The sequence below is a fragment of the Bemisia tabaci genome, chromosome 5, assembly GCF_918797505.1.
Source record: "Bemisia tabaci chromosome 5, PGI_BMITA_v3".
Taxonomy (NCBI): domain Eukaryota; kingdom Metazoa; phylum Arthropoda; class Insecta; order Hemiptera; family Aleyrodidae; genus Bemisia; species Bemisia tabaci.
This window is the reverse complement of record NC_092797.1, coordinates 22,011,824-22,034,382: the sequence shown is the minus strand read 5'-3', so window position 1 is coordinate 22,034,382 and position 22,559 is coordinate 22,011,824. Positions and strand designations below refer to the sequence as shown.

At 35.6% G+C, this 22,559-nt stretch overlaps 1 protein-coding gene across 11 annotated transcripts in view; it reads left to right on the top strand.

The window, feature by feature from the left end:
- Lrrk (Leucine-rich repeat kinase) overlaps positions 1–22,559 on the top strand; it is a 69,701-nt gene that overhangs the window by 30,099 nt on the left and 17,043 nt on the right. For 9 of the 11 annotated variants that reach the window (XM_019050874.2, XM_019050882.2, XM_019050881.2 and 6 more), the window contains 21 exons: positions 4,714–4,873; positions 5,826–6,107; positions 6,974–7,121; positions 7,951–8,262; positions 9,419–9,775; positions 10,109–10,254; positions 10,565–10,721; positions 11,374–11,876; positions 12,523–12,707; positions 13,427–13,614; positions 13,882–14,047; positions 14,791–15,068; positions 15,794–15,939; positions 16,488–16,632; positions 17,146–17,255; positions 17,628–17,767; positions 18,308–18,532; positions 18,938–19,060; positions 19,989–20,188; positions 21,377–21,470; positions 22,342–22,541. In XM_019050874.2, the coding sequence (XP_018906419.2) occupies positions 4,714–4,873; positions 5,826–6,107; positions 6,974–7,121; positions 7,951–8,262; positions 9,419–9,775; positions 10,109–10,254; positions 10,565–10,721; positions 11,374–11,876; positions 12,523–12,707; positions 13,427–13,614; positions 13,882–14,047; positions 14,791–15,068; positions 15,794–15,939; positions 16,488–16,632; positions 17,146–17,255; positions 17,628–17,767; positions 18,308–18,532; positions 18,938–19,060; positions 19,989–20,188; positions 21,377–21,470; positions 22,342–22,541 (4,265 nt within the window). The remainder of the gene's footprint in view (positions 1–4,713; positions 4,874–5,825; positions 6,108–6,973; positions 7,122–7,950; positions 8,263–9,418; positions 9,776–10,108; positions 10,255–10,564; positions 10,722–11,373; positions 11,877–12,522; positions 12,708–13,426; positions 13,615–13,881; positions 14,048–14,790; positions 15,069–15,793; positions 15,940–16,487; positions 16,633–17,145; positions 17,256–17,627; positions 17,768–18,307; positions 18,533–18,937; positions 19,061–19,988; positions 20,189–21,376; positions 21,471–22,341; positions 22,542–22,559) is intronic. The other 2 variants (XM_019050875.2, XM_019050877.2) reach the window with 2 other exon arrangements.

Here is a 22,559-nt window from a genome sequence, read left to right as displayed (position 1 = left end):
TCGCTTCAGAATGACTTCTAGAGTAAACTCCGTCAATGTCCAGAGGGGGAGGGGGGAGTTTGATGAATAACGGAAAATAGAGCATTTTAACGAATATTGACCGTCAGATTTTAAGAATTCCTGACAAAGTCTAAGTCAGGGCCGGATTAAGGGGGTGGCCACATGGGCCGCGGCCCATGGCGGCAAATCTAGGGGGCGGCAAATTTTGCAACTTTTTTAAATGTAGGTATAAAAAAAAAATCGGTTTTAGAAAAAAAATATTACAAACGAGAAAAGGCTAAAAAATCTCTCATTTCCTGAGAGTAAAGTAATTTCTAATTTTGTCGTCTGTCAGTGATACAAGAAAGAGACAGCACCTTTAATTAGTCGAGTTAAGAGAGAAACCAAACACACAATTTGGCCTGGAACGGAGCGACTTAGGGAGAAATGATAACGAGGACTTGAGATGAAAAGGAGAAGCCCTCGGCGCGGCAATCGGCATGTAACACGTATTAGCGCCTACAAGACTGTACGAATACTTCACGCATTGCATCAAGCACAGTGCGATTATTGTGGTCAGCGTGAAACGGATAGCGCCTACAAGAAAGTATGAATACTTCACGCATTGCGCCAAACAGTGCGGTCAGCGTGAAACGCATAGAGCCTACAAGACTGCGTGAATACTTCACGCATTGCGCCAAACACGGTGCGGTCGGCGCGGCGGCGGAAGTTAAAATCATTGAACCAAATTTTGTGTTTGTTCTTTCATAATTTTTTCGTTCATTTCTTATGAATGGAAGGCCTTGTCCACCAGAGATAGGTTTACGAAACTTGACTTTCGCGCAAAGTTCCGTGACCTTTTGCTTGTAGTGTTAGCAGGGCTTTCCCAAAAAATGTGTTCAACACGAGTAAACGCGTCTTGTGCACCCCTCCCCCGCTGGCACGTTCACTTGATGGTTTTTATTGATGTTTCTAAAGGAATGAGGAGGGGGCGGCAAAATACAGGCGGCCCATGGGCGGCAAGTAGGAAAATCCGGCCCTGGTCTAAGTTCCTGAAAATGATTAAATTTTCATCATTCTGTAGAAATTTCTCTTAAAATATTTCACTGTGGAACTCCACCCGAGGCAAATTAAGCAATTTTTTGAGTGCCAAAAAAACGGAGTAACATTACTCGATAGATATAAAGGGTCGGCAAGGGAAGTAATCACGATCAATAATATGAGCAAGGGCCCTGTTGACCGAGGCCTCCCCGCCTCCTGTTCACTGCTTTGCTGATGCGATTCGTGTGGTTTATTTATGTTCACGCGATATCTTTCAGAAACGTTTTGAAATTAAATCGAATCATTATCTTCATGATTAAGAGTCAAATTCATACATTAGTAACGCTGAAGGTAAATAAAAACGTTGACTTCCTTCCGATGTCGCCGTACCGCATGCCGTTTCAGCTGAAATAGCGTTTTGTCTGAATTCAAGCCGCCAGTTTTGTACATTAAACATTTTTGTACTCGGGGGAGGGGGTGTCGACAATACCATGTAGTGCCGGTTTCCAATGGAAAAAAATAAAAAGAATCTGAATTGGTACATTTTGTCATGGAGTGGGCCATTTTTTTCATCAGTGCCGCATAAAATTCACCCCTAAAATGTGCTAATTTTTTATTTGGGTCAGTCGTTTGGGTCTCGTCGAATCGCATTTTCAATTGTGCATGATGCATTCAAGGCGGACATAAAAAATTCAATCTGTCCCCACGCCAAGTTTCTATGTTTTTCCCCTCGGAGAAAATGTTATGTATTACCTGTGTAAATGCAAAAAATAAATTAGAACAAAACAAATAATTATAATTAATTAATGACAAATACAATTTTTAAACAAAACCGTGCAGCTTATATGCTACGAACATGCATGAGTAACAAAACCTCAGCAACATAGTAACCTGTCAGTTAAGTATTTTTGTAAATTATTGATTTCTGCATAGATTGAAAACTATACGATGCTGTCAGAAATCTATGGCCGAAGTGCGAAGTCAAGTAGCTCCATAGCGGTGTTTTGAAAATTTCGGTCCCTTCTTTATTTTGCTGAAAAGAAACAATAAGTTAACTGCATGGCTTGAAATTTACACAAAGTATTTTACTACCAGAGAAGAAAAATCAAGGAAGTTTTCTAGAAATTATGTTGACTAGTTTTCCAAAGAAAAAGCGCCAAAAAGTCTGCGACGTTCCAAATGGAGATACGTGGTTTCGCATTTTGGCCAGCAAAATGCCCTCTTCGATGAGTTCGCTCCCAGATTAAGTATACTTCTGATCCAGTGGCGTGACGTGCTTTGCGATGTATCGATCGATCTGCCATTTAAACCTATGGAAAAGAATCGATAAACAGGGTGTTCGTAACGAACACCTTAATAATCGATTCTTTACTATAGCTTCAAATGGGGAAATATCGATAATTATCGATTTTTCATGCCACGCCACTGTTCTGATCTGAATAACTAGTTTCAAAGAAAACCTGAACCCGTGTAGCCCCCCCCCCCCCTTCATAATTGCCTCAGGTATGGCTATGTCTTTAGGTAGGACCAGGGCTAGGGACCATCTTTTTTACTCACTCTCTTCGCAATAATGTCGACTGCCCATCCTGCCTTGCTGAGAAAGAACGCCGTATAAACATTCGAGAGTTGCTAAATTTTCTTCGATAAAATTTGTATTTTTGAGGGAAGTTATGAATATTTTTCCTTGAAAGTTTCAGGAAATTTAGGTCAAATTGCGAACAAAATTTACTAAAAAACTGGATGAAAAATATTCATCAGCTTACCAAGAAATTTTTATTTTATCAAAGGCAATTTGGCAACGCCTGAAGGCACATACGCCGTTTTTCCTTAGCACGGCAGCATTATAACCTTGATATTACGTAACCATTTAATGCATATGAGCCTCGATTTACTATATATTTTATTCAAATTGCGCGTGTATTCGTGTGTTTACTTCTTATTCCTTCCTGGCGTAAAGCTTGTTACGTAGGCACACGCCTCGCGGAACAGTTGCCCTCAAATTCGTTAACAAGACTTGATCTCGAATAAAGTAGAATAATTTATCCCAGCTTTTACGAAGGCTCAAGTTATTCAGCTCCTCGCTTGACACCCACAGGTGTAGTTTAAACTCCAGCTAATGGCTAAAAGCAAGAACTGATACTTAATTGTAGGCGCGTGATGGAAATTAACGTTATAAAGTCTATGAAAAAGTGTGGCAGAAGTCTAGAATGGATCAGCTCAGCAATAAAATATTTATATTGTGGAAACCTGCAGTTAAGCAAGCTAATATTCTAGTCGCTCGAAAATCTAAGTTTCTGATCAACGATCAATAGATGGGCTTGGAGGACAAGGCGTATAAGTGCAGTTTTTGCTATTTCGAGAAATGCGTGTTGGAAGTTTCAAAATTACTTTGATTCTTATGGCGGAAAGAATGATGAAGTCCTTATGAATGATCCTTTAGGGACAGTCTTAGCATGAAATGGAAAAAATGGAATTTGCATGAGAGCGCTTGTTTTAGTACCAACGACCTTTGCAGCTCAGATATTTTCAGGTTGAAACGACTGAACAGTGTACTACCAACTTAAAACTCGGGTTTTTTTTAGTACATGGCAAAAATATCACTAGGTAAACGTCTTGATGAACTGTATCCTCTCCTCTTCACTCGTTTCTCACCAGTAGTTACTTCTCCACATTCTTCTTTTCCGGCGTCTTAAACTTTTGTTCTTTTAAAAGAGAATACCATTCTCCTAGCTTTCCTCCTTTTTTCTCTCTTTTTTTTCAGGCCATGTTTCGCAATTTTAGACAATTCGCGGTTTTCGGATTTTGGTCATTCGCCTAACCCCTATTACCGATCTTCGCGGGTAAATATTGCTGTCAGCGGTTAATTTGAAAATTCAGTGAGGAGATTCTTCAAAATGGAAGGTGCCAATCATTGGAGTCTATAAAACAACCTCAGAAAAGTCTATGCTGCCTTTTGTAATTTTTTATGGGCATTAGGTACTGTACATCACTTTCGGCCTAGTACAGGAAGCATTTTAGTGCCGGACTGAGAGGCTACAGAAACAGACCATAAAAGCTTTTAAAAGTGACCGACGACGCTCAGTGGATCGAGTCAACAGGAGAATTCGAACAAAATCTGGCATCTTTGAAAGCTCGTATTATTATCAGAAATTTGAAGTAAGAAAGTTTAAGTGTAGCTCCATTGGTTTTTTCTATGAGATGTCCTTACAGAAACACCCCTTACAATTAAATTTGTGACGAAATAAACATAAAAATTTGATACTTCAGCCAAAAATTTCACGTCTGATCTCTTCTAACAGCGCGTTCCACTGTGCGACGTTAAGGTTTTGGTGAGCTGTATCAAAGCGGACGAGCGTCAGAGAGAATTGGCAAACTGCGAGCTTTTATTGCGTCCTCTCCTAAGTCGAACAGTAGAAGCACCATCGGAAGGTGCGTCATTTCAGCCAAATCTTGGGGGAGGAAAATAATTTTTTATGGGGGGGGGGGGGGGGGTTAATCCTCTCAAGTTCTAAAAAAATTCCCCACGATCGATCAAATTGCTTCTCCTGAAGAATAAAATTTAAAATGCGGAGGGAGGGGAGGAGAGAGAAGGGAAATGACGCTCCTGATCATCAAAATAATAGATGAGAATGACTTTGATGAAGTTGATGAATACAGCTTTTGCCTAATATTATAATGTTATTTTTGTTTCAGATGCGAGAGAACTATCCCGTCATGCTGTACACTTGGAGTTGCGTGAGGCCGTGTCCAACGGGGACTATGCTGCCATCAAAGCTCGCTTGGCAGAATTGGGCAAAGAAACGGAAGCCATCGTCAACATGGCTCCAAATGGCAGCAACACGCTCCTTTTCATGTACGTAGCGCTCATCCGTACCTTAGTGACTATGACCTAATAGAAACAATCATTTATTTTTAGAGACCCACCAAAAACTGCCAATAACAATATACAAACTCAAGTTAAGGAGCCTTCTTAAATTATACGCACGCCAACTTTTTTTATTTTATTTTATTTTATGTTATTTTTATATTTTTTATTAATAATTTTTCTTTTTTCCATTATTTTTTTATTTTTTTCATTTTTACTTTTATTTGTGTTATTTTTTTATTTTTGCAAAAAATGTAAGCAACTTTTCTCTTGCCGATTTATCACCTTCTAAATAAATTAAACTTTCTTAGAATATGAATTGTAAAATTTAAGTAATCAAATTTTTCCATTTTTTTAAGTGTTTTCTTATCCACAAAAATGTAAAAAAATTAGCAAAAAAATCAGGAGAATCCGCCAAATTCCACAGTTAATATTCTTTGAATATGTTCTAATAATAAAATTGCAAAGCTGTGTCTTTTAGTTTACGGCCTTGCAGATTTTCTGCCATTTTTTACGTTTTTGAAGGATGGTATTGATCATCATTACTGCACAAACGTGTAATATGTCTTGGTCTTTTCAAAAATACTCCTTAAAAGTCACCTGCAATTTAAAGAAATGAAATAAGAGCAAAGTTCTGAAACGCAGCTATTGAGATGCGCTGCCTTATAGTTTTTCTGACATTATGTGATTTTTATACGCTAGCTAAGATTGTCTTCAGGGTGACTGAGGCTAAAAATTTACAATTGCTCCCTGATTTGTTCTGAGTTTAGTATCCATTCAATGTTGCTGAGCCTAATTTACCAATTAGACTGTTGCACTCCCAGTCCATTCCCTCTCAAAAATGTCGTGAGTTTTTTTTATTTCAGCTTTTTACCTTAACAGATACCCATAGAAATATCTAAGCTCAAGATTTTTAAAAATCTCTCTTCTTTTTTTTCAGTGCCAGTGAAATGGGTAGGAAGGATATTGTCAAATTGCTGTTGGAACATGATGCTGACGGAAGAATACATCCGGTGACAAGGTATTCGCCACTGTACATTGCCTGCTTCAAGCAGTGCAAAGAAGTTGTAGACATTCTTCTAAAGAAATTTCCCGAATTAGTTCAGCAGTGTACGGTTGAAAAATGGCTACCCATCCATGCTGCTTGTATTAATAATAGTGTACAAATTATGGAAACTCTCCTGAAGTTTCCGTATCCAAAAGATCTCTTAACTACTTATAGGTAAGTGACGACCCCTCTGCTTACTAAATTTAACTTCAACCACTTACTAAATTTTTCCACATTCATTATTCCCTCTCTCCCTATAAACTTCCTATATTCAGAGTTCTATCGAAATTTTCATCCCCGTGCAACAACTTAAATCGTTTTCATTCAATAACAACAATTCTGGCGGATTCGCACAAGAATGTTGTTTTTTTCGTTCAGACAACCATAAAAAATAATATATAGCTAATAAAATATGAATGGAATGGTCTAGTGTGTGAGCATGTTACGGTATCTTTTTGGAAGTACTGAGAAATTGATTAGCTCCCACAAAACTAATGTACACAGTCAGAGTATTTCAAGTAAAAAAATAAAATTCAAAACTCAATTTATTGTTCCGTAGCACCAATTTAAACTTTCTAAGGTTGTAAGACTACGTGTAGTTTTTCAATGCCAAACCTTTTTTCTTGAATTTCAAAAAAAGGGCTCTGCACCATGTTTAGGCTCTAGACCCTGTTTTAATTTCAATTCCCATCATTTCTCTGCTGGAAACTATATCCTGATGATGAATGATCTTTAGTCACAGACCACAGATTGAAGGAGGAAGATTTTAAGTCAGTATGCAGTTTACTGAAATCCTTAGATTTTGCCAATAATACAATCACATTAACTTTGAACGATAGAAAAAATTGAACAAAATTGTAATTATTAGTACAAGAAGCCCTTTAAACTTTTTAATTTCGCATTGAAGAATGCTCAATCTTGTAAACACAAAGTACATTTTAATGATCCATTGAAACCGATTATTTTCTGCTCTATTTTTGACCAGTATTTTCCTAGCTTCCAAATTTTTAAATATGTGACTTATTTTTGCTGCTTTTTAGGGATGGTGACTGGGAATTCACGCTTCCCTTTGACATCAACATGAAAGATGTGACTGGACAAAATGTTCTATACTTGGCATCTTTTTTAGGGAACTCAAAAATGGTAGAAATATTATTAAAGTTCAGAGTCAAAGCCGTACGCATTAAAGTAAGTACTTTAGAGTTACGTGAATCATAATTGTGTCATGCATATGGTAGGATTTTGCGGATAGTTCTCATTTCAAAGAAGAAGAAATTGTGCAGTTCTTACCCAACACACCTTTTAGATACGTTTCTTTTAATTTTGAAAAATTCCAACAAATCAATTGCGGTGCATACAGTGGCATATTTTAAAGTATAGTTTGTAAAATATGCAGCATTTTTGCTTTTTTATACTTTTTCCCTGAGCCATTCCGACAAATAAATCAAATTTTTCTAATAGTTGCCCCTGAACAATTCAGTCACTCTGCAAGAATTGAAATCCGCAGTGATTGCCCTTTTTCTGCATGTTCACTCAATTCAGAACAAATCAAAGTCGGTTTTTTGGAAAAGAACTAAACATTCCAAAATCGCAATAAAATTCGACTCAAAATTTAATTTTTCTGCCTTTGGCAGATTTAAGCTGTTGTTTATTAATTATTTCCAAAAAATTCTCCATAGCCTTGATAAAAATCTTCGATTGAAAGGTTCCTAAAAATCCTTGATCCTGTGAGGCCTGACTTGCATGAGGTGTGAGGAAATCAGTACTGAAAACTTTTTTTATTTTAATTTCATTTCGTAGACTGATTTTGAACATTTTTTGTCAAAATATGATGACCTCTTTATGGTGTGATAAAATTTTCTACAATAAGGACATTTTGAGGCTAATATCGTGACTAATTTTTGCTCCAAAAAATTTTCCCCACCTGTGCTCGATTATCTAACTGCAGTACTAATTTTGATTGAAGAGGCCTCAAAGATACAGTCTAACAAAATGTCTTTATTTCCTTGTCCAACAGGATGTAAACGAAGACAAAGAAGCATTGTCCTCGGATACCAAAAACTCTGAACAAACAAGCCCATCTCGAAGAAGAATATCTGATGGTATTCAATCAATAATGTCAAGGTTGAATTTAAGCTCAAGAAACTCTGGGAATGCAGATTCAAATGAGCGATATTTGTCGCCTTTGAAACTAAATATGTATTGCAATAATGGTGCAGAAACTGCGCTCCATGCTGCTGTCCGACTGAAACATAATGAAATAGCATCAGCATTGCTCTCGTCCGGTGCCAATCCAAATCTCCCTGCCTTACATAATGTTAGTGACCAGGTACCTTTTTTTTCAAAATCTAAAGTTAAACTTTGATGAAGGGTTCATCGCAATTTTGTGGAGAACCATTCAAAAGATTATTTAAAATTGAAAAAAAAATTTTTTTGACTGCATGGAGAAGACCCTTTTTATTTCATTTCAGGCAAAACAGCAGTATCAAGGGTTAACATGCGAGACAGCGTATCTCTGTTTGCATCATTGTAGTCTTCCAGTCTTTCTCTATTTTTTCCTTGGAAAACTAGTCTACGTCATTTCTTGAAAAATTCTTGACTTTTGACCTCAGTTAGTAGAATATTATGTGTAAATTTCAAGCTATAAAGTTGACTTGTTCCTCTTCCAAAAAAGTAAACCAGGAGCTGAGATTTTAAAACACGGTAATGGAGATACATGGTGTCGCACTTTAGCCAACGATATGCTATGTTTTGCATGCTTGCAGGTGATATTTTGGACATGACAAACAAATTTTCAGGTTAAATTTGGTAGAAAAGAGTATCCTTTTACTTTTTCGAAACAGCAGTCAGTGCACCCTATTGTAGTATAATATGGACTTACTGCTGTTTTCCTGTAACAACGCCAATTTTTCCACATTTGCTGCTTTCTTTTAGATCTCGTTTCTAGATAAATGAGACAAATTTTGCTATTTTAGCCGAAGCAGTAATCGGTCAGTTTATTTAAATTAAACCACACGAATTTTAAGGCAAACTCTATTTCGAAAATTTGGGCGTTACTACTCGCTTTGGTAACATGGCAGATCTGTGTGAAAGCAGTAAAATAAATACTTTTGAGAATCCAAATATATATGTTTACTCGTATACAGTACTTTGAAATTATTCTTTTGTCTATCCGTGTCATTGGGCACTTGAACCCAAATAATGATGAAGAATTGTAAATTCCCTGAAAATCTGTATTATTTTAGACTCCTTTTCTAAAATTTGCTCCATTTTCAGTGGTTTTCTCCAATCCTCAATAATTACTTTGATGTAATCTTTTTGGCTACAATCATGCCTTTAAGATTTTTTCTAAGTTTTTTAAAAATGAGAAATAGTCTGAGTTCCGCATTCTTATTTCTTTACGTTATTTTCGGATGATTCGCAATCATGATACCAAAGAGGAAATACAAGAAAAACCACAAAAGACAAAATTTTCAATTTTTCAGGGTGCTCTATCTCAAAATGAAGACAACACAACACCTTTGGTGGAAGCTTGTCGAAATCGTGATCTAACAATGGTGGATCTGCTTTTGAAACACGGTGCCCGAGATGATGATTGCAAAGCATTGAGTGTTGTCGTAGGAAACAAAGATGATATTTTAACGGCAAAACTTCTCTCCATCAAAGCATTCCCAGATCCAGAGCATCGCATAAATAAAAAATCAATGAGTGAAAACCTCCCAGCTATGCAGTTCGGGGGAATCACAGGACTGACATACAGCAGTTTGTTTGCTGACACTCCAGTCATGATAAATTGGCACTGCCAGAAGTGCCAGTTGTCGAAAATCAAACCACAGTGGCTGGTAAGGACTCTTTTTGCCATAAAATTAAAATGCTTTAAAATTATGTTGCTTCATAAACTTAAATCACAAGCATACTTGAATCTGATGAATGTTGATTCTTATCAAAACAATAATGATGTCTGTAATATATGAACATTTGCTAGGTATATAGCATCACTAAAATGGTATTTATAGGTACTTTAAATGTACTTTGAGTGGAGAAACTTTTATCTCTATTCAACAAAATTTACCCTCGTTTCAAACTCCACTCTTAAGTTTAAAAACAAATGACTGTTGCTTTTCAAGCCTTCTTTTGATTTTTCTTACTCTGACCTTTGAATTCTTATTTCCTAGGTTGATGCTGCCCTGCGGGTAAATCCAAAACTTAGGCTAAATCCCAAGAGCAAAGAAGTTGTTCTTTACGCCATTACTAGATTGGATATATCCAATAATACTCTCAATTGGATTCCTCCAGTCATATTTCAGTTGCAAAGTCTCAGGTGAGTCACTTCTAAGCCTCTGGCTGCTTCACCGTTATATATTTGACAATCAATGAAAAAAATTATAATGCTGTGTTGTTAAGGCAGCTTTGTCAAAAAGAGATTGAGTTTTTATCGGCACAATTTTCCTAAAAATTCCTGCTATTTTTGTTTGTATTAGTGAGAAATTGCCCTGAAATTTCTTCAGGGGTATTCATTGTTTCATTGCACTCATTTATTCTTGTTTTACAATTATCATCACAAATCTGTTGCCTGAAATTTATCTGTGATGTAATTTTACTGATCCCGAACCTTCCTGTTTTATGTTTAGGTATTTAAATCTAGCACAAAATAAAATTGAAAGGTTACCATTAATTAGTGATTTTGAACGTGTCTATACTCAAGAAAGATCAAGTAAAAAATTGTCAAGACCCAGGCACCCTGTCATAGGTTACTCTGTTCCACTGTTAGAAGAATTATTTTTACAAGTAAGTTGGTTTTCTGTAATTCTACATAAGTTCATTTTAAGAGAATGTTTCAATCAAAGTTCATTGTGTCAAAACAACTTCTATCTTGAATGCAAAGAGAGCATAGCAGTTTTAGATTTCTGTAAGTTTTATGTACTGAGGATGAAAATTTTGAAAGAATATGCCCTTTTTAAATAAGATCGAGTGGAAAACCTGACCTTCACAATCCAATTTTTGCCCTTTTCTTTTTATTCCTGTGGATGTAGCTCAAAAAGCATAATGCAGTGGTACTACTGTCTCAGTTTCGTCAAAAAGTGCCCATGTGCCTTTTGATCCCATTATGTTTCATAAACAGCAGGGTACTTAAATTATCTACCTTCTTATCAGTCAGAAGAGGTCCACAAACTTGCAAGTCCTTTTTTTAGAAAACTCCTCAATTTAGTGGGTTTTTTTTTTATAAAGCAGTTTAGTTTTACTGTATGTACGTATGAAGATTTTTCAAGTATCTCATCTCATACTTCGATTATTCTTTTTACTTCGTTTTTTGGTTTAAATGTTTATGTCATATTTTAACGCAGCGAAGCAAAAGAAGTCTATCTACAGGGAAACTTCATTGCAGATAGACTTCTTCTGCATGAATATACTTTTTTGACCTTACCCATTCTATTTCCAGGATAACCGCCTTGAATTGATACCGGATGAAATCTTCAAACTACCATCACTAGTAACTCTAGATGTATCTAATAATAAATTGCACACTTTACCGTATCAAGTGTGGCGAGCACCAAAACTAAAAGAACTTAATGTGGCATTTAATCTGCTCAAAGATTTACCATCAGTGCCCCCAGAAGAAGCAGCAAACAGCGATACAGGGAGTATCGGATCTATAGATTCCTCCAAAAGTTTTGACTCAGGACTAGAGTCTCACCTAACGGAACCTTCTGATACTCCACGCCATCAGAACACAGAACATCTTGATCTAATACACCATACTTTGTGGGTGCAAAATATAGAAATAACGGAGCAAATAATACACACGGAAGATGAAAACAGCAGTCAAGAGAACTCTTCTCAACTATCAGCTTTAAATTTGTCTCATAATCAATTCACCTCCATTCCTCCTGTTTTACCTTGTCTGGCTGTGAATTTAACGCGCCTGAATATGGCTTATAACAAGTAAGTTTGCGAACTTGATAATTTTTTCAAACTTTCATTCTTCAGTACAGTGGTAAGTAAGAGAATATTTAGGCTGATAAATCAGTGATGAAATTTAATAGGAAGTAGGACTTCTCTCAGGCAATTCCATATTATGAGCTTTTTGACTTTTCGCAAAAGTTAAGAATTTTTCTTTTCGATAAAAGTTATTGAATTTACGGAAAATAACAAAGTAATATGAGAATTGTTGAAAATAAATATTTGGATGATCTTACCACTGGCCACCAGTAGCAGTTTTTTGTCCCAAAGAGGAATAAAGTAAAGTCTTTGGGGTAACCCAAGACAAGCAACATAAAATGCAATCAAGAGAAAAAAATTGACTGGAAAAATGACACATGCTTAGAAAAATGCTTCAGTAAAAATCAAATAAAAAAATTGAGGTTGGTTTTAATATTTCAAGTGTATAAGGCATCATTAGGAGTTAGTTGTGACCCTCTCAAAAAAAGAAGTCAATAATATGTAAAATACTGTCAGAGTGAAGGCTGTCCGGCTACTTTAGGGTCCCACTCATACTAGTTTTTTTAATTGTGTCCAAATGGATTTAGCTTAATTTTGTCTGATTTGTTTGCTTGTATCCTTGTTACTCAAGATTTTTCTCTCATTCCAGCTTACGAAGTATGGGCTACATAACTTCGTATCCTAGTTCCTTAAAACAACTTGATTTAAGCAACAACAAAGTGTGTGTTTGGCCAAGTTTACCCCAACCAGATCTTCTCCCAGACTCGTCAGAAATCACATGTTATGCACTTGATTCTAGTCTCAACAAATCTACTTCAACAAAAATTTATAATGGTAACTCTCCCCCTTTCTTTTCATTATATTAATACTTCTAAAAAATGGGGGATAACGACTGGTCGACCATTGCAAAGTAAATGGAATGTAAATCCAGGTATTATCTCAAAACTGGTGAAATTATTTTGAACTTTCGAATGATATCCAGTGGTATCAAAAAATTGAATTCACAAGAGGTGGAGTTTTAAGAATCTTCAGATTCCTAAAATATATTTTATTTACTCAGTTTACTGGCTCAAAATGTGTTAATGAAAATTTAATTAAAATGTATAAAAAATAATTTATCATTTCATGCTTATCGATCCTCTCATAGTTCTGGTATTCTGATGCAATGTGGAATGTCATTTTTCAATATTTCCGTTCCCATAATTTTTGTCTTTCCTTGAGAGTTGCAACAATAAGAAGTTGCTATTACCCTTTTTTTATCATGACTAAAACTGGAAAAAATAAGGGTTAAGATTGAATGGATTTCACATAAATTTTATGACTGTAGAAACATATTTACATGATTTTTTTTAGAATTTTTCATCAACTGGTGAATGCAACTTGATGAAGGCAATACATGTCAAGTGCTAGATATCAGCCAAAATAGTATCCAATTAAAAATCGATTATCCTGACAAAAAAAATTGCTGTTTCCAGTTCAACTCTATCTAAAATGACTGAATAAAACCCTCTTGAATAATTTTTGTTTTTGTTTTTGTTTGCTTTTTTTATCAGGAAGACGATCTCAAAATCTTAGGACTTCAGTGCTGAATAGTGTATGTCCTCATCGGTGTCACTTGAGGCTTGATTCTTTACGCACTTTAATACTTGCCGACAATGCTTTAACTCGAATTCAACTTTGCACCGATGATGATGGCTCTAATATAAGTAGCACTCAAGGCGAAGATCAAGAATCAGATTGGGTGAGTTCTCTAGAACTAATTCTGTAACTCTTTCATCGTTTTGAACAAAGAGACTTTCGGTTGGTTGTACTATATTGAGTTATCACTCTTTTCAATTGATTTCAATGTATTTTCAATATTGATTCTGCACTTGAAACCTCTCTCATAATTGTTCAAAATATTTCTTTATGAGAAGTAATAGAGCGTAGTAGAAAGTAATTTTATTTTTTAGTTTCCGTGTCAATGTTATTTTTTTATCATTTATTAAGTCCTCATTTTTTGCTTTAGGATTTTGTCAACATGAATAGTGACACATGCCCACTCACCCTCAAGTCTCGATTGATATTCCCAAACATCAGTATGTTAGATCTGAGCAATAATCAACTGAAGAAAATTCCTGCCTCTATCTACAAACTGTCAAATCTATCGGTGCTGAATGTTGCAGGAAACACAGGTATAATATTTCAAGTATTGCATCTGACATATAAATATGTTAAGTGCCCTGTCATTTTTTGGCTCTGTCTCCCACCTCATCTCTGCTTGTGTCTGTATTCCCATTGGAGGACCTAGTTACATGATTTGATCTGCCAATGGAAGGGCCGTATACTGACAGGGATCAATCGAGTGACAGACAAAGGTTTGGCAGTAAATATTTCTGTTAAAAACTCCTCACCAACAAGTTCTTTATCGCTAAACTTCTTTTAACAGATTGAGGCACAAGAAAATCTTATCATAAGGATTCAATATTAGGTATAGTGAGATTCCCTACGACTTTCATAAAAATGCATACTTCAAGACTGTGATAAAAACTTCCAGTTTTACCGATTATTTTATGGGCCTGAACACAGTTGCCTGTATTTTTCTACCCTAAGAACCCTTATGAATAAACTGCTATTGCACACTCACACAAAGCGAGTGTTTCTGAACCTTGAAACTTTTGAGACTATATCTTTTGTAATATTAAATTGGTACATATATTCCTCTGAATTTGGTGGGTACCTCTGGTAAATCTTAGACTTTTTCCGGGTAGTTTTGTGTGAGACACACTCAATTACTTTATCATAGCATCATGAGAAAATTTGAAGCAAAAACTATTCTTTTAAACTTATAAGACTCTTGTTACTAAGTTTTAACTTTAGTCTTCTTTTGTTAATCAATGAGTCACTCTTTTATCATGCTGATGTATGTATTCTTCAGAAATAAGTGATTTACCACCTCAAATGGGTTTACTGTCACGGCTGTGGAGCTTCAATACCCGAGGATGCAATCTTCAAGGACCACTGAAGGCAATGATTGAATCTAATGCCTATAAAACAATGGATGTGATAGGCTATCTGAAATCAATCCTAGAAGATGCTCAGCCATATGCTAGAATGAAGTTGATGATTGTTGGAATTCAAGGTATCGGGAAAACATCCTTACTGGAACAGTTGCGGCAGGAAGGAACAGGCTCCTACAAAAAGAAACCTGTTGAGGTAATAAGTGTAAAATTTATATTGAAATCATGAGCACTTCATTTTTTGAACTGATTGCATTTACTGCTGTTGCATTCTACCTCTTGATAAGAAATGGAAGCTTTTTGAAAGAGTTATTTAGCCCTGTAGAAGAATTCATAATCCCATGAAGGGGTTTCATACCCATTTTTATATTTATTCTCAGATACTGTGATCTGTAGGTGGTAACTTACTTTTCTAGCACTTGATACTAAGTAGTAAGTCAAAAAATTATCCTTTTTATGAGATAGAGATCTTCCCTATGCAATCCTTGTGGAACTAAGCAGATCTTTTAATTTTAAAAACTTTTTTTCCCGGACGGTTTGTTTCAAAGGGAGTAAAATTTTTTTACAACATACTCTGTTTTGGTGTGGAGCCCTGCGGATGAAGTCAATAACTTATGCAAAGAAGTAACGTTACAAACAATATAGTAAATCAGTAAGTAATGCAAGTAAGTAATTGGGCCTGTTAATATAAGTCTTGCTTCAACAGCTAAAAATCAATCAAGCTCTCTAATCACCTATTATTTTACTTTTAAGAAAAAGGAACAAAGTCTTACTGGCAGTCATTGGTCAGCACCGTCATAGAGGTCTATAAATAGCTCAGCAGAAAGCACCTTTGCTTTATTCCTCTCTGTAGAATTTTTCACATCTTGTAGTTCTTGAATTTTTAATAGCTTGCCTATCTTTCTATACTCTTCTTTCCAGCATTGGGCTAAACGAATGGGTAACAAGAACATCAATGTCAAAAATTCCCGTGGAACCAATCTGTCCACTGTTGGAGTAGATATAAATGATTGGTCTTACGAAAAAAGAGTCAGAGGCCAGTCCACCCATGGTCCAGTTACTTTCAGGTATAAATCATTAACTCAATACAATCTTTAGCGCATACTGAATAATTTTGTCTCCTATGAATTTGTTATAAATATTCCTAAAAAAATGAGCATTTTCAATCTAGTATTATTATCCTGATGCAAATGATAACTATGTGGCTATGATGAATTTATCCTTAGTGGTTATGATACCTGTCCGCCTGCCCCTCTCCTAAGTCGTAATTAATTTTCTAATAATTAATTTTCGAATTAATTTTATTTTAATTAGTGTAATACAATGTAGAACAGAATTTCATAAGTTAAGGGTTCTGTGAAAAAGTAACTTACCTAGGTTGACTTTCTGGTGAGACGTAACGAAATTAGCTCTGACTTCAGGTCAGTTGTCAGGCCAGCCTGACATTAAACTTAGCAGACTTTTGAGTCAATGTCAGGCCTGGTCTGGCATCCGACTCTAACTTGATATTAAGTTGGTTAGGTCTCACCTGGCAGTCAACCGCAAAGATGTGATGAATATCGGTTGTATATTGCTTCTTTAATCCTTCTTGACATCTGCTATTTAAAATTTTCAGAACATGGGATTTTGGTGGTCAGCGGGAGTATTATGCTACTCATCAGTATTTTCTATCAAAAAGGAGCCTGTATCTTGTGGTTTGGAAAATTCCAGATGGTCAAAAAGGCATTTCTGAAATCCTACAATGGCTAGTCAATATTCAGGTACAAACAACCTTTCTAGATCTCTTCAAGATTTTATGAACAGGAGTTTTCCTTTTTTTTCCTGAGTCAAGTGATTGATCAAAAACAGGAGACAAATTGGAATGGTATGCATGTGCCCTGTATTTTAATCGATAATACTCTCACTATATCTGAAAACAAATTTTGTGTTGTTTTTTTAAGTTTGTCATGTAGGTACAGTCAAAAGGAGAATTAAGAGAAATAACAATTTAGGTGTAGCTGTATACTTAATGTTCACACAATCTGAAATTGCTGAATGAATGAAACAATTTGAAACAAGTTTTCCCTATCTTTTCTTCTGAGATTACCATTTTTTTCAACTTGTGCTGAATGCTAAATATCCTAGCATGGTAATGGTAATTTTATTTTATAAATCGTTTCTAAATGTAAGCAATATATTGGTCTATACAAGCATAACATCTATCCATTTTTTCAGTCATGTAAGTACAGAAAATAGTACTGTAACTACAATTGGTATTTTGTTCTTTTTTCCAGGCCCGTGCGCCAAACTCCCCTGTTATAATAATCGGGACACATTATGATATGATGAGGGAAAACTATCCTTCAGCACGCTCGGAAGATCTTCAGCAATATATTAGAGATAAGTAAGTAAAAGTGTGGTTGGCCATGTACCCTTGCTTAAGGCAACCCATCATGATTTTAGACATAATCTGATCTCTCAGCATTTACCTGCGCTTCAATTTTTGAATTGTTATCTAATGGCTTTCACCAATAAGGAGCTCAGCTAAGAGAAGGCTTCATTGCGTTTGATGCATTGAGGTTGATTCAAAAATCACCCTGCCAGGAAGACAACTTTGATTTAGCAGAACCTTTAATTTTGAATTTTCCCTTTTCTCTTCTTTGATAATTAGCACCTTTTGTATGGTTTTACAAAGTAAACGGGCCTTATTATCTTCTCATTTTTACTTTTTTTAAATCTTTTCATCCCATCATTTTTATTTCTTTTTTTCCGACAGATTTATAAATATTGTTGATGCTGAAAAGTGCGGCCTTCCTAGAGTTATAGATACCATTGAAGTCAGCTGCAAGACTCGTCACAACATCAAATTGCTTTGTAACCTAATTTATGACACTGTTTTCAGTTTGAAACCACCAGGTAATCTCTCATTCTTGATTACATGTTTTCTCCCACACAGTCACTCGTTTTTTCTTTCTTTCTTTACACAAAATTTCCTTTTAAATTGCCAACACATCACAATTTGTTCCCCACTAAAGCAAAAATAAGTTTCACAAGCCGTTTTAACACATCTTATTTTATTAAAATGATAACCTACTAATATCAGGAATGTCCTCCAGGATGAAAAGAAACACATCAAGTTGTTTTTTGGATGAAAATTGTTTGTGTGTGAATTCAACCAGTCAGAAACTTTCTCCTGTCAAAAATGCAAAATCGAAAAAAAATATCTTGAGTGTAAAAATAATTGTTAAACTTTGTCCATAGCATTGAGTCTTATGAAGGTATAAAACTTTAAACCTCTTTTTCTCAGTTCAAACCTGATGCTACTTGGTACGTTTCCATCCAACGCAGTCCACAAGATTACTTTTACAACAAGCATGGCATGTCAATCTCTTCTTCCTCTTACACATCATAATGCAATACAATCTATCTTACATGGAATTTATGTACTTTTTTTAGGCAGCAAAGAATTATTGTTAGAGCAAAAAGTGCCTGCAAGTTACATCGCCCTGGAAGACGTTATTACACATTTGGTCAGCGAACGCCGAGCAAATAATGCTGATCCAGTCTTGAATGCTGAGCAGTATAAATCCACAGTTAGTATGGAAATGCAGAAACTGTGCAATAAAAGCTTTAGAGATGCTTCAGAATTGCACCAGGCTACCTTATTTCTCCATGAGAATGGTATGTTACCTACTTTTGTTCGTTCAAAATTGAACAAACAGCTATCTTAATTCCTCAAGCCTTGTCTCCTTGAGGCGTTTTCATGAGATTTGTCCCAGCAAAATGTCTCACTTGCAAAGTTAGGAAGAACATTGACTAACTCAATATTAATCACAATATTAAGTTTGGTCTTTGTTTTCCTTGTAGAAATGTAAGACCAACTCAGTAATATGAACTCACAAAGACATTATTCCCTCTTTCCATCACAACTTAGAGTGCTCGTTTTTTCTTGTATCAGTTCAAAGAATGCTGTTAGGGTGCCAAATTGGTTCACTCATGAGAGACGAGTTCATTTTTTGCTTCCACCCACAAATGTAGAATATGTCACTATGTATTATATGTCATTTTATGTTATCATTCTCACAGGTGTTCTCCTGCACTACGATGATGCTACACTAAAAGATCTCTACTTTTTGGACCCACAATGGTTGTGTGATATGTTGGCCCATGTTGTCACGATCAGAGAGATCAATCCTTTTGCAAGAACAGGTGAGATTTATCATGGATTTTCCCCCTTTTCTGTAATTAAAGAGGGGAAAACTTAATCATTTAACAGTTTTTACTGTTATGAATCTCAGCATTCCCCCCCCCCCCCCGGCAGTTTCCCTCCCTCCTCCTCTTTCCCCCCTCTCCCTCTTCCTTTTCTGGACAGAGAGGAACTATCAGCTCCACCATCTTTAATTTCTTTGGTCTTATTTTAATTTGGACCATCATAAAGTCAAGTACGTACATCTGTAGAGTCAGAATCATTTGTTTTTGAAGGTTTGACTAGAGTCCCTTTATACTGAGAGTCAAGACAATTTGAATCAATTTCTGATTGGTTCCCGTATTTTAGGCCTCCACAGTGTCACAAACGGGAATAAAGATTACATTTTCACCAATTGCAAAGATTATAATCTGGAATGGACCAGGGAATTACGGGTTCGGCAAGGAACAAACGGAATGAGAGGAGGAACGGAGAAAGGCATTTGAGAATGGGTCGATCAAAGATTACGAAAAACGTTCAATTTCTGTAATCTTTATTCCCGTTAGTGACATCATGAGCCGAATTGTCTTGACTCTCAGTATAAAGGGACTCTAGGTTTGACTTGTCCTCAAGCTCTGAGCTTTAAAGTAGCATTTACTTGGGCATTTTCTCCTCATACTATGATAATACATGGTGCCTGTTAGGAATCCTAAAATCTATAAGCTGTCCAACACAAGCCTGTTTATCTATAAAAAAGATACCAGGTTCATCAGCCAAAATTCTTGTATCTGTTGAAACTGGATTATTCCAATACAGGCAAAACTGTTTTTTCTCCAACACTGAAAGTGGCTTATAACAATCATAATGTCTTATAATTTCCTTTTATTAAACAATTCTACGTACATAGACATATTTACTGTATATTTCATTCCATATTAATTATTTTTACAGGTGTCATGAAACTTGATGATTTAAAGCACGTGTTCAAGTCATCCCAACTTGGAATTGCCGAGGGACGAAGTTATATTGTCAGCTTGCTAAACAAATTCGAAGTTGCATTGACTTGGGACAGCCGCACTTTGCTCATTCCTTCTTTGTTGCCAACTGAACAAGATCACTTGTCCTCCTTTAACCCTTCTGTTAGGGTAAAGGTATTTACAGATTCCTCTTCTTTCTTTTCTGTCGCTTTGGCACTTTTCTTTGGTATTCTGCAGATTTTTAAGGCCAAAAACTTAGAACTTTTATCAAATCATGACTTAACATAGTGCTAATAAGAATCATTATTGAAATCCTCTCTGACGTAAAAAAAGAAAGGAAGAAGGTAATTATTACAACCTAATTATGTGCTCCATTCTGAGAAGAACCAAGAACCTGAAACTCACTCACTTACTTGTTACTTGTCTGCTCATTCTTTTACGATCTCTTTGTTTTATACTTTGTGCTTTACAAGCAGTTTCAATCAAGACAGTCCCTGTTACGTTAAAATTTTGAAGAGAACCTCTCTGTTTCAATGATAGGATCGAAATCAAGACGGAATTCGAAGGCTAAGCATAATTTTAATACAAGTATTGCATATACATTGAAGACTAAGGGTAGTCAGAATATGTATTGATTTTACCGGGTAGAGAGTTTTATTTTTTGATTTTTACTTCTAAAGAGATGTCTCTTGTTTAATGCTATAACGTGAGAATTGCATTTAGCAAAAGCATCTTACTTTCTCAGAAATCGCAAAACCACAAACCTAGAATCTTGAGTGTTTTCAGATAACTTCGACCTACCGTCTCTTTGCATGCGTGTAATGCTATCTATTTAACAATCTGCCGTGCCCCTTTCTAACTAAATCCGATATCAGCCTTCAAAATCTCAGTAATTTAGATATGTCTGTCCTACCTAAATCTGTTCAGTGATGATAATCTATATGTCATAATTATCATTTGAATTAGCATAAACCTTTTTTTCATGAATGAAATTCACAAGAGTAGAGGGATATAATGTCGAGTGACTTACCTTTGTGATGATCCTCCATTCTTTCAAATTGTGGACAATGGATAGTGATACTTAGTAGATTCTAACCTAGAATTAAGAGAGAGTAGCCCTCCTCTCAGGAACCCAAAGCAAACTGAAATTTCCTTGAAATTTAATCCTATTTTTCTTACTCGAAGATTATGGAGTAAGACGCATGCATGCATCAGCCTGCCTCTTCTCTTTTTTCTCACGCACCTCGTCTTCTCATGCAGCAAATAAGACTAAATTTTCATTCTTTCATTTTCTCTACTGAGATTTGAGTCCATTTTTTCTCTAATACTTGCTTATTGTTTTCCGTTTTTTTTTTTTTTCAGATACCCATTCGCTCTCGAGGGTGGGCCATCCGCACCAAAAAACCTCCTTCCACATCGACTACTGCTGTTGGAAATTCACTTTTCTATAGCTCAGGTAAAATAATATGTGAACAGCTCTGTCAACAGGTATCTTAACTTTGACACAGCAATGTTTCAAGGATAATAATATCTATGAGCATTTATTTTCTTTTTGCTGGTAGAAGGAGAAAACGTCAGTATGTGGAATGCTGCTGTAATTTATCAAGTGATGATTAGGTTAAGATTTTTTAAGAGAAAAATGTATCATTTTGCCGCTAAATATTTTTCTTATTATTATTATTATTTCCTATCCACTTCTCTAAATACATAAAGAGAAATAAATGAGTTTGCTCCATAATTCTTTGTAAAAATATCTTAAAAAGCAACAAATAATTGTATCGTCAGAATTTGAATGCCAAATGCTTTCAGGTGAAAATTTTGTCAACAACACTATAAATTAGAAAAAATATTCCTATGTAGAAATGAAAAGATTAATTTTTCTTTAAAAGTTTACTATGCAGATGTAATGATTGCCCAAGTAGAGGAGTATTTTTCTCACGCGTCTCCTCTACCTGGAATGAAATTCTGGAAGAAGGGCTCATAATGGTCCAGGTGTACTTGTCACTCCAAGCATCAGCTTACTGGACAAACGGCAATGTAGCTGATACTATATTGCCCTCTTCCTTCTCCAGATAAGACAGATCGGAGAAATGTTTTACCCATGCATGATTTACTCTTTCTCCAGAACCCACCTTAATTGCTGTTTGCCCTTTAATAAACCGATATTCAAGATTTACCTGCTATTATTACTGAAAATAATTTCAGCTTAAAATTTAAAAAAAATTTTTTGTTGATTTTTTTGTTTTCAGTTTAGTTTTGAATTTTTTTTAGAATCACTTTATCACCTTAATCATACCTAAAATTTATTGACTTTTTTTTGGTTTTAGTGAGTGTCGAACAGCCTGCCCCAATCTGTGAAGAGCCTATTCCTGAATTAAGTCACCGTTCAGACCCAGAAGTCTCCATACGGCGGCTATTGCTCATGTCCTACTTTCCATCTGGGTTCTGGTCTCGTTTAATCACCAGAGTCTTGGCTGATGATTCCATCGTTGAAATAGTTCGATCATTTTTCATCATCCCGAAAGAGGTATTTAATTCATTTTTT